Source organism: Macadamia integrifolia, chromosome 7 (genome assembly GCF_013358625.1).
Source record: "Macadamia integrifolia cultivar HAES 741 chromosome 7, SCU_Mint_v3, whole genome shotgun sequence".
NCBI classification, from domain to species: domain Eukaryota; kingdom Viridiplantae; phylum Streptophyta; class Magnoliopsida; order Proteales; family Proteaceae; genus Macadamia; species Macadamia integrifolia.
Genome location: NC_056563.1, coordinates 24,761,386 through 24,772,888, shown reverse-complemented (window position 1 = coordinate 24,772,888; position 11,503 = coordinate 24,761,386). Strand labels below are relative to the sequence as shown.

General features: G+C 39.7%; 1 protein-coding gene and 1 pseudogene across 2 annotated transcripts; both read left to right on the top strand.

The window, feature by feature from the left end:
- LOC122083313 overlaps positions 1-4,151 on the top strand; it is a 7,655-nt pseudogene extending 3,504 nt beyond the window's left edge.
- Positions 4,152-5,466: 1,315 nt separating this feature from the next.
- On the top strand, positions 5,467-10,986 carry LOC122083184 (INO80 complex subunit C). Of its 2 annotated transcripts, XM_042650894.1 has the most exons (4): positions 5,469-5,856; positions 5,982-6,163; positions 9,509-9,576; positions 10,627-10,986. In XM_042650894.1, exons 2-4 carry the CDS (start codon positions 5,989-5,991, stop codon positions 10,756-10,758), a joined length of 375 nt encoding a protein of 124 aa, XP_042506828.1. In that variant the 5' UTR covers positions 5,469-5,856; positions 5,982-5,988; the 3' UTR covers positions 10,759-10,986. The 2 variants fall into 2 exon arrangements, with proteins under 2 accessions (XP_042506829.1, XP_042506828.1); XM_042650895.1 differs by having other exon boundaries at positions 5,467-6,163.
- Positions 10,987-11,503: the final 517 nt, after the last annotated feature.

Below are 11,503 nucleotides of genomic sequence, written 5' to 3'. Positions count from 1 at the left end.
GGGGGTTGGATCTTGAGGCCTGGATTTCTGACATTTTATTTATCTTTTATTGTTTTTGAACTTGTTTCAAACAAATGGGTCTAGTTTGTACAAATTATTGGTCCCCTACTCAAATCTGTGATTGCTATCTCCATTTGTCTGGCATAGTCCAGAGAAATATTTCTATTTCCTTGGCAGTAAATGTGTGAGTGACTTATAAAAAATGGATATCTAGAATTCTAGTTGTTTCCTAGGTTGTTATAGAGTAGAAGTTTCAGTGATAGAATAGATACATAACTAAAGAGAAAATGACATGTGTTTTTTGCTATTTACATTTAACTTATAAAGAGTAATGTATATTTGAAACCCTATGCTTTACCCTTTGGGTGCATTATCACGCTTTCTGAAAAACATGCTTACAGGAAATTTTGTCTGTCCTTATTTGCTTATTCTTTATATCATGTCACAGGGATTTGCTGTTCCCAAGGAATCTCAGAATAAAGTGGTTGAATTTTCATTTCATGGAACACCAGCACACATTAAGCATGGTGATGTTGTCATAGCTGCTATCACCAGTTGCACGAATACATCAAACCCTAGTGTTATGCTTGGGGCTGCATTGGTTGCAAAGAAGGCCTGTGAATTAGGACTAGAGGTCAGAATATTTTCTTTAAATTCTGTTTTTAGTATCAGTCCCCATCTGTTAATACTGCTTCTTTTGCATTGACCTTAGCACACAGGCAATTGTAATGCATTCCCCCCCCCCCCCCAACCAACACGGTCGTGGGCAGATGGGTAAGGTGAAGGGTTTGGATTGGGAAAAAAAGCAAGTATAAAACCGGTCAAGGAAGTATGATCAATGAAGGCAAGCAAACAAAAAATTACGGGGAGAAATTGTCATTAGCTATATCACTAACCAAGTTGGGAAACAGCCTCTCCGCAAAGCGGGGTAAGGCTGCATACATTATGACCTTCCCCAACCCCACAGTGGTAGGAGCCTCGTGCACTTGGAATCCCTTTATATATCTAACCAGCTTTCAGAAAAAGTAGTGTGTGAAAACCTTTGAACACCATAAAGGATAAATTACTGATGAAATATGAGATAGAACTTCCCCACTCACCTTGCTTCTGCTCGTCTTTTTTCCTTAAGAAATTCTGCAATTTTTGGTGGGACTTGAGAGGGGTGGGATGGGAGATACTTCCACGTCAGCCAACAACTCCCTTTGATTTAAGGATTGTTGTCTCTTGGATTCCCCCACGCCGGTAACCAAACAAGGGGCACTTTGGTATTTTATGGAAAAGTGAACAAATTTCTTACCCCTTTATTCCCACCCCATTTTTTTCCAAGTAAACAAACAGCCCCTTAGTGTTCTACAATATAGATCACAAATTTTTAATAGAGTATATTTGCTGTTTTTAGAATGATCTGGTGTACTTATATGGTTCCGTTATGTTATATCAGGTGAAGCCCTGGATCAAGACTAGTCTAGCTCCAGGTTCTGGAGTTGTTACTAAATATTTACGACAAAGGTGCTTCTACAAAGAGATCTAGAAGCACTATGGCTGGAGATTTTTTTCTTGTTAAGGTAGTCCTAACATGGACATTTTGTTTTCAGTGGCCTGCAGAAGTATCTGAACCAGCTTGGATTTCATATCGTTGGGTATGGGTGCACTACATGCATTGGGAACTCCGGAGATCTTGATGAAGCAGTGGCATCAGCAATATCTGAAAATGGTGACCTATGTTTGCTGTATTTCCGTTGCAAGCAATTATTTCTTCTTTTTGGTTTATGCAACTGAAATTTCTTTTGTTACATTTCCAGACATAGTGGCTGCAGCTGTGTTGTCTGGAAATAGGAATTTTGAGGGCCGTGTGCATCCTTTAACAAGAGCAAATTATCTTGCTTCCCCTCCTCTTGTGGTTGCCTATGCACTTGCTGGCACGGTATGCGTGTGCTCATACTCTTTATCCTTTTCTTAGCTCCTCTTTACTTGGGTTCAGTTTTGTATGGTATTCGGTTCATGTTGGGTATATCCTGCAGGTTGCCATTGATTTTGAGACAGAACCCATAGGAATGGGGAAAGATGGAAAGGAGATATTTTTCAGGGATATCTGGCCAACTAATGAAGAAATAGCAGATGTGCGCTACTCCCCTGACTTGTTTTGATATGACTTTAATGCATCCTAGGAATAAGATTGGAGCACATTTACATCCTGTTTCTTGTATGTTCTTCAGGTTGTGCAATCTAGTGTATTGCCAGACATGTTTCGAGCCACATATGAAGCAATCACAAAAGGAAATCCAACGTGGAATCAGTTACCTGTCCCTACCAGTACACTCTACAGTTGGGACTCATCATCCACTTATATTCATGAGCCTCCTTATTTTAAGGACATGACTATGGCTCCTCCTGGTCCACATGGAGTTAAGGAGGCCTACTGCTTGCTCAACTTTGGGGACAGTATCACAACTGATCATATCTCACCTGCTGGTAGCATCCACAAAGATAGTCCTGCCGCCAAGTTCCTCATGGAACGTGCTGTTGATAGAAGAGATTTTAACTCTTATGGGAGTCGTCGTGGCAACGATGAGGTGATGGCTAGGGGTACTTTCGCTAATATTCGCCTCGTAAACAAGCTCTTGAATGGAGAAGTTGGGCCAAAGACAATTCACATTCCCTCAGAGGAGAAAATATCTGTGTTTGATGCTGCCATGGTAATGACTTTGGACTTACAGTGAATTGAGTATTTCTAGTGAAATGATACATATTCCTTCGTTGCTAGCAAAACAGAAAAAATGTTTTATATCTACTATGGACTATGGAATTGTGGTAATTTGGAAAATGTGTGGTGATGGAACTAAACATTTGATAGGGCACCCACCTGAAACATCTTACATGTCAAAATTGGGGCTGCTGGGTGTTTCTAGTCTCCATTTTATGGAACCTGTTTCTTGGACTGCCTGCCAGATTTCTCAGCTGGCTAAAGTCAGTCATACATTGCATTTGGCTATCTGATTGATATTTTATGACAGATAGGATCTTTCAGCTAGTTGTTTAAAGTATAAATTATGATGTTTATAGACACTATAAACCCTCCTATGATTTGTTCAATAGATGTTTTCCTTTTGGTGTTGGGCTGAGTTAGACTAATTGTGGAGGGTTTGCTGCTCTGGTAAAAAATAATGACTGACAAGTAATGTCCTTCAACCCCCCCCTCCCAAAAAAAAAAAAAAAAAACCAAAAAACAGCGGTACAAGAGTGCAGGACATGATACCATTATATTGGCTGGGGCTGAGTATGGCAGTGGGAGTTCTCGAGATTGGGCAGCCAAGGGCCCAATGCTCCTGGTATGCCCCATTTAAAACCTGCATTTTCCATTTGTACCTCTCTTACCAGCATCTCTTGCTGGCTAACCTTTGAATGTTATCAATCTCAGGGTGTGAAAGCTGTGATTGCCAAGAGCTTTGAGCGGATTCACCGCAGTAACCTGGTGGGTATGGGTATTATTCCACTGTGTTTCAAGCCTGGAGAAGATGCTGACACCCTTGGCTTGACTGGCCATGAACGCTTCGGTATTGACCTTCCAAGCAATGTGAATGAGATTAAGCCTGGTCAAGATGTCACTGTTGTGACAGACTATGGCAAATCATTCACGTGCACCATCAGATTTGACACAGAGGTATATTCTCTTTTTCTCACACATTTTCCATCAATCTGGTTGTATTTTTCTCTCTACTTGTCTTTTTAATTGCCAAGCCCACACCATTTGGGATAATCTCTCTTTTCTTGATGCAGGTTGAACTGGCCTACTTTGATCATGGAGGCATTCTGCCATATGTTATTAGGAACTTGATTAATGCAAAGCACTAGATCTTGTAGCACAATATTTCTTTTTCATCTTTGATAGTGTATAAGAGTACATTGTTCTTGTAAGAAGCTCCTCTATGGACCTTCTAGAGCAATGCAGCTAGAGTCAAGTGCAAGAATAAGATGGAATGTAGTGTTCAATCCTCCAGGCCGAATAATAATTGTTAAGGGTTCTTGTTCTCTGTCATTCATAGACTAGAGACTTTAGAACCCTGTGTACTATCAACCATTATTTCCTTCACTTGAGGGCTGTTTTGGTATGGTTTATATTTCAATTTCATAGGGTGATTTTGATTTTGTGAGTTGTTTTGCATCTTAAAATTGCGTTCACTCTATATCGAGCTGCTTTTTACCAAAAGAAAATCTTGCATTGCTCTTTTATGAGCACGTGGTGCACAACTCTTTTGATGGGCAAAGCAGTTAGCGAGAGAGGCCTTGCAGGGCCGCAGGCGCTACACCACAGGACTGAAGCACCTTAAGGGCCGCAACAGGCAGCCTCTCTGCTCGCTTCTACAGGTCCAAAACAGGCAATACTCCATCTTGTCCAGGGGCAGGGGCCACTGGCAGGGCGGCAGCTCTTGACTGGGCTGTGCTCTCTCGCGGTTCCGCTTGGACTGCAACCAAAAAAAAAAAGTTACAATGACATTTTCATTTTATAATAAAATGTAAAAAAATTAAATAAATTTATGATTAATGATGATTTAGACAATATTTTTCGATAATATATGATTTTATTAAGAGAAAAGAATCCTACCCCCTTGTGTGGTTCTATGCGAAGAGAAGACTGCCTTGCCCCCTCATCTTGTTGCTTCCACATCTATTGGTCTGCGTGTTGGTTCAGTGGCTGCTTGTTAATATAAATCCAAGATAGAAAAAGGGTGGATCGCTGCCTGAAGTACACAATCAGCAAATCACAATATTTTTTAGGTCAAAGGAGGCAAGGATACTCTCCAAAGCCAGTTCACAAATATTTTTAGGTGGGGTTGGGGTGGGGGGCACTGATACTCAGATTGGATTCCTCTCCATAGAGCCCATGCCTGATACTCTCCAGAGCCAGTTTGCATTGGATGCAGTATTTGTGCACACACATTTGGCTGGCGGATGTACAGTGGATGCATTGGTGCAATTGAGAGGATTTAATTCCAAATAAGGAAACTTTGTTCGTCTAGTGTTTCAATACTTAAGACATAGGTGGGCTTAAAAATATTCAATGCAGGAGAAGTTCGATCTTTTCACACCCAACTATGCGAGTCAAATTCTTTCCCTTATAATAAATTGACATTCACCAAAATATCTTTCCCCATGGTTTCAAGTATCAACTGTATTGTCTTAATATCAATATACGATATCTAACCAATCCAAATCGATTACCCATAGTGTTTTAAGGGTAAAACAATAAAAAAAAAGTACTGATACCAATAATTAAATCCATGTTCCCCTTCCCCTAAATTGGGAAAACAGAAGATCACATGGTCATACGAATTAACATTCAATACTTGTCTTTTTTATTTTTAAATACATCCCTCTTTATTCATGTAATGAGAGGATGAGACTAATGTTGGATGCGGATTCGTACCACCAAGTGATCGTACGAGCGGGGATACTATCTCCCCAATTGGCGTGTAACGTGTAAGATAGCAATATACTCAAACTCTCCCAGCCACGATATATTGATAAAACCTAGGGAAAAGATGGATCAAACGGGTGATTCGTGAGCCGAATAGTGAACTGGTTCACTACTGCAGGGTCTGTTCTCTTTTTCGTTCTGGAATTCTGTATCACTGCTAGAGTAGAACCCATCGAAAAGTCTCTCTCTCTCTCTCTCTCTCTCTGCAACCGGGAACGACCAACTCACAGTTCCTTCCTCTTACCTCTTTTTAACCTTGTGTGCTGTAAGTTGGGCGATCTTGGTCACTTCAGTTGCTGTCCCCGTCGGCGCTACCTGAAAAAATCTCTCGGGGTTATTCTTTTACGTTTCTTTAATTTTGTCTTCGGAAAATCTTTGAGGTGAGGTTAAATATATAGGTATCAGAAATTCTTTCACTTCGTTGATCGTCTATCCCTGCATCCAATTCTCTACTATTCATCGAATTGAATCGTGGAATTGCGTTTGTGATTTGTAAATTTGGAAGCTGGGAAATGGAGCCAGAGGTCATAGAAGCAAACATTCTGTTGCCTCAGCATCTTAGCTTCAAGAAGGTACAAATGTGGGAGAAGTACCCAAAAGGGCATGCGAGAGGCAGACATTGGAAGCATTTGAAGCAGATTCTTCAAGCTGAAAATTACCAGACTTTTCTTTTTAATGAACCCAATTGTGAGTGCAGGTCTTTCACTTCTATTTTTTTCAGCTTTATCTTTTTTTGGTTTTCTCCTGATATTGCTGGTTTACTGTGCCAGAGATTGGTATTGCTGGTTACCTTTTTAACTGCACATCCATTCTACATAACCTTTTTCCCATGGGGAGAGGAAGGGCACAGCAAACCTTAGTTGTTAAGTTCAATTTCATCACTGATGAGAAGTAACTATCACCCCCCTACCCCCAGCCCCAACCCAAGAAAAAAGAAGTTTTCAATTGAAACTCCCATTGAAATTTCAGGCCCGTAGAAATCTAATTCAGCATGTTTAAGTTGAGGAACTGCCAGGTCTTATAATAAATTAGAATTCTCTCAAAATATTATTCTTTAGTGGAAGGGAACCAGACAGCTATCAGTAAGTAAAGCTGCTGAGGTTGTCTTACAGTGGACTACCTTGGTCCCTGCATGGGTGTTAGTGGTAATGGTTTGTTATGTTCAAGTCTGGATGTAATGCGAATTTTCCATGGAAATGTGGTGTTCACAATGATCAACATGATGTGTCAGACACATTGCTAATGCAAGATGCTCAAATTCCTTGCCTAACTGTATTTAGAATGTAATTTTTTTAGGGTAATTTACAGCGCCACCGCCTAGAGAATGGAATTATTAGAGAAACACCCCCTGCATAATACCAAATTATACTCAGACCCCCTGCCGTCAGTTGCTGTTGAGTGAAGAATTGAAATGACTGTTATACCCTTTCTATTGTCTCTCAAATTTTGTGTTTTACCATTTTGACCACTGAGTTGGGTTCCAAAGATTAGTCTCAAGCCCAAGAAGTTGCATAGCAGAAGCCAGAAAACAGAGGTTTCTTCCCCTTTTCTATTGCTTCTTCTTCTCCTTCTTCCGATACGTGGACATGGTTTTCAAAGAAAAAAAAAAAAAGGAATTTGCAGAATCGGCTAATTCAGATGCCGAATCCAAACAAATTCAGGGCGATCCCACCAAAATATACCGATTCTGAATGATTCCAAGACGCAACCCCCCTCTCTTTCCCTCCCTGGAAATCGCATATTCTAGTCATGAGTCTCATGATCAAGACCAGTGTCACTACAGCAAAAAAAGACCAGTGCACTCTGAATCTGCTGTCAATATTCTCCATATTATTGATACAAAAGAACAAAACATAAATGAAGCGTGTGAGAGAGATTCGCCAAAAAAAGGTAGTAGCTCCCCTCCTTCCTTCCATGTCTTCTTTGCTCTTTCAGCGTTCTCAGAGTCCGAAATCTGTAACCCATTACCCACACAGACAGAAAGGCTCACTGTGATACAGACATTCTTCGCCTGGATTTTAAAATTACAAAATCACATCACGATCAAAGATTTTCTGTACTGTACAGCCAACACCACCACCACCAATCCCTTCCCTTCCCTTCCCTTGTTCAGCAATTTGCAGGAAAAACGTAAACTACAACACCTCTTACAAGTTGGAACACAAAATAATAAAGACTTGATCCATAAGCCATAATTTTAAGGATCAAACAAAGTGGGAGAATTGACAGGGGAGGAGGGAATCGCTTAAAAGCCTTAAACGCAAACAACCATTCAGGTCCGCTCTTTTTCTCTCGCTCTCTCTCACAAATTGTCAGGACCATCCCTAAAGTCTCACTCATAGGGGCTGCTGCATTGTAACCACAATGGGGCTAGTAACTACATGCTTTCCATCAGACCAGGCTAGCGAGCCGCTGCTCATGGTTGAGCTCCCAGGGGAAAGCTTGACGAAGATAAAGAGGTATACAAAATCTATTCCTTTATATCTATCTGTCCACTTTTTATTCATTCAGCTTCTCAAGTTCCAGCTCTTTAATTCATCATCCAGCATCTTCTTCTTCTTGGGTTTTATCAATTATAACGATCTGAAACTTAGAGATGAATCAACCCAATAATGTGTAAGAGATGTTTGTTTGTTTGTCTGTGTGTGTGTGTGTGAGAGAGAGAGAGAGAGAGAGAGAGTTGCAAAATTACGTTTTGTCTGCTTGTCGCCGCTGCCGCCGCTGCCGCTCTTCACGGAGGTAGATTGTTCCCGCTTTCAAATCGTGAAGGATTTGGGGATGAAGAATAGGGTATCGATTTGGGGATGGGGAGTTATTAGAGGGTATATTAGGTAGTTCCCCTTTTGCAAGGGTGTTTTGGTATTTAGAAAAATTTATACTAGCTGACATCAGCATGTAAGGTATATTCCGTAACAGCGACTGATGGTAGGGGGTCTGAGTATAATTTGGTATTATACAGGGGGTGTTTCTCTAATAATGGCATTCCCTAGGGGGTGGCGCTGAAATTTCCCTTTTTTTTACATGTTTTTCATATACCAGAAAAAAAAAAAAAAAAAAAAAAAATCGAATCTGGTGGAATTGATTATAAAAAAATATGCACTTGGTTTGAAGTTCTTAAATAATGAGGAACAATGCTGGTAAACGGGGGGATGACACGTGTATCTGGTAACACTTCCTACCCTCATCCCTGTGTCTGCAGGTGTTTGACTGGGAACGGTAGAGGCCTTGTTAAGTAGTTCTTTTCAGGCCCCCAAAACCAAAAAGGCACATAATCTTTTGAGCTTGAGAACCTGTGCTCAAATATTTGTTGTTGAAGTGCACCATCCACCATGGTCAAGGTTCATGAGTAGCAAAAGTGATATAGCAGATCCCAAAGCCACTTGGATTTTTTTTCATCAGAATTGAACTTGTGGTCTAGAGCAAAGTTACGTATCACATGAGAGATTTTGAACTTCTTTCTCTAAACATCAAAAAGAGAATATAATGAAGTTCAGTAGAGAATGCATAAGCTTTTAAAAGCTGGTTGATACTTTTGAGGGGTTTTGGTTCTGCCCTTAGTTAATCATGTTGGTTCCGTGGGATATCACTCAATGGGGGAGTTCACAATAGTGGTCAAAGTACCATAAGCATTTGTGGACATACATGGGGATGCATGCCAATACAAGGGAGGGTATTTGATTTAATTATACTCTTATTTTAAGCACGTAGCTAATCCTGACCATGCCCCCTCTATTCCAATGGATGGAATTGCCACATCATCTATCTACATGGCACAACAAGACTGGGCTGTTTAGGATGCTTACTAAACAGATCATTTAAAGAAGTTTTTCTCTATTAATATATACTATGTCACCATTGAATTTTTTTTTTTTTGGTAAGGTAATTTTTCTGTTGTTGGGGAAGCTTTGGAATTTGGATGTTGCAGAAAGACATTTGTTACTTATCTAGTGGATTGTTTTATGATGTTTAAGAATCAACTCAAGGCATCCTAGAGATTCAGCTTTGATTGTTTTTCTGGTCTTTGTTTTTCAGATGTTAATATTGAGTCACCACCCTCAATATATCCATCTAAGAAATTCTGTGATATCACAGGGTTTGAGGTATGCCTTACTGTCTTGTTTCGTTGATTGTGAATAATGATTTCTCACTGCTATTTCCTTCCGCATGATGCTCAACCACCTTCTATTTGTTCCTCCTTTCGTATATTCTGATGACTATATTAACTGTTTTGTTTGCTCTCTATCTAGTTAGTTTAGGCTGGGTCACAACACCCCTAATGTCTGCATCAATTATGTAGTCTCTGTTTTAAAACCATATTTGGTTTAGTCATATATGGACCTTTCTGGACTTACCTTCTGCAATCACATGTATGGTAATAGAGTGACAGCTTTTCTCCCCCTCCCCACCTCATCATCAAGCTCAATTTCAAAATACTGTGCTTTATTCCAATGGAAATATTTACCACTGGAAACAATTTGCTAATTAGTCTCTTAGGTTGTGAATGTAGTTATATACTGAACACTACAACCTACATCCATCAGCACTAATGTTTGTATTATCATGAAGCCTTTGTGGAAGACCCTTCTTTGGCCTTGCTAACCAGCAACCTGAGAAAGAACTCAAATACGGCTTTGTTCCTCCCAAAGACTATTCATATTCTGACTTGCTGTGACTCAGATGAAACACGGTCAATCTCAGGAATCCAATTTGACAGTTAGAAATAACTTGCTAATTAATTAGGGGCACATTTAGTATTCCTCAATTTCTTCAAAATTTTGTTATTTAAAAAATAAAAAAAAAATCTAACCCACAAATTTTGTTATTTAATGATGTCAAGATTTTGCAAGAAAATTTTGCTTTGGAAAAAGGTTCCTCTTCTTTCTAAATTCCCCGGTGCAGGCGAATGGACTTCTGAAGGAGTCTTCATCTTGTCTGCAAATTCCATGCACCACTATTGAACCATTATGACTATAATTTTGTGACAACGAAATGGCAAATAAAGAAAAGGGTGACGTCTGGTCTTTCTATCAAATTTTGCAACAAGTAAATGATACATTCCTTCTTGGACAAATCATTACCGAAAGAAATTGCAATACCATTTCTTGTGTTGAGAAGAATTTATCCTTTTCCTCCTTTTATTGTGTTTGCAGGCACCTTATGTTGACCCAAGGACAAACCTCCGTTATGCAAATGCTGATGTCTTCAAGCTAATAAGATCACTTCCCAGTGAGTATGTTCAAAGGTACCTGGCTCTCAGAAATGCTGCAGTTGTTCTGAGGTAGATTGAGGGCATTGGGAAAAATTTGGGGTTTTCCAAATCTCTTTCGTGGAGATCTGATGGAGGCTATTCTGTAAGGATGGTTCTGAATCATCCAAAATCCCTTTGCTGTAAAGTAATACCAAACTATGCAAAATGAAAGAAAAGGTATGCTGTGAAAGACCAAAAGAATGACCGAAGTTCTTGTTTCAAATGTGTTAATGAAACATTGTGCAGATTTTGTCCTCCTGAATTGTGACTTCAAGATACAACCTTGAACCTTCCACCATTGCACCATTCACTGAGCTGGACTTGAAATGAGGTTTCGTTCAACTTCACCAAAACTGCTACTTGGGAATTACTGTTAAAGAAGCACTAAATTTCTACAGAATTGGGAGTTGGATTAATGGTTTTCATTTGCAGAAAGTATGATCCAGTACCATGATCTCCTTACAGCAAATTGAAATATATATACCGTGACTTGGAACCATGGTCTTGTCCTAAGGATTTCAAAATCCGAAAGAATGGTACCTTTTCAGCTTTGTATGGGTGAGTTACATGCCTGGATAAAGTTAATGGTCTATGATCGAATTTAGAGATGTTGCTTTCTACAAGACCCTTAAAATTTGAAAAGTTAATTTTGTTGAAAAAAAAAAAAATCTGTTCATAGACCTGCTGTAAAGCTTTGTAAACTATTTTCACATTCAACAGCGGCTGCCTATTTTGGTTCCCTATTCCCTTCACCCCAACACACCCCCCACCAACCCCCC

Coding starts and splice junctions, on each gene's coding strand:
- LOC122083184 (XM_042650895.1), top strand. CDS start 5,989: ATGGAGCCAGAGGTCATAGAAGCAAACATTCTGTTGCCTCAGCATCTT. Junction 6,164..9,508: donor TCTTTTTAATGAACCCAATT/GTGAGTGCAGGT, acceptor TTTGTTTTTCAG/ATGTTAATATTGAGTCACCA. Junction 9,577..10,626: donor GTGATATCACAGGGTTTGAG/GTATGCCTTACT, acceptor TTGTGTTTGCAG/GCACCTTATGTTGACCCAAG.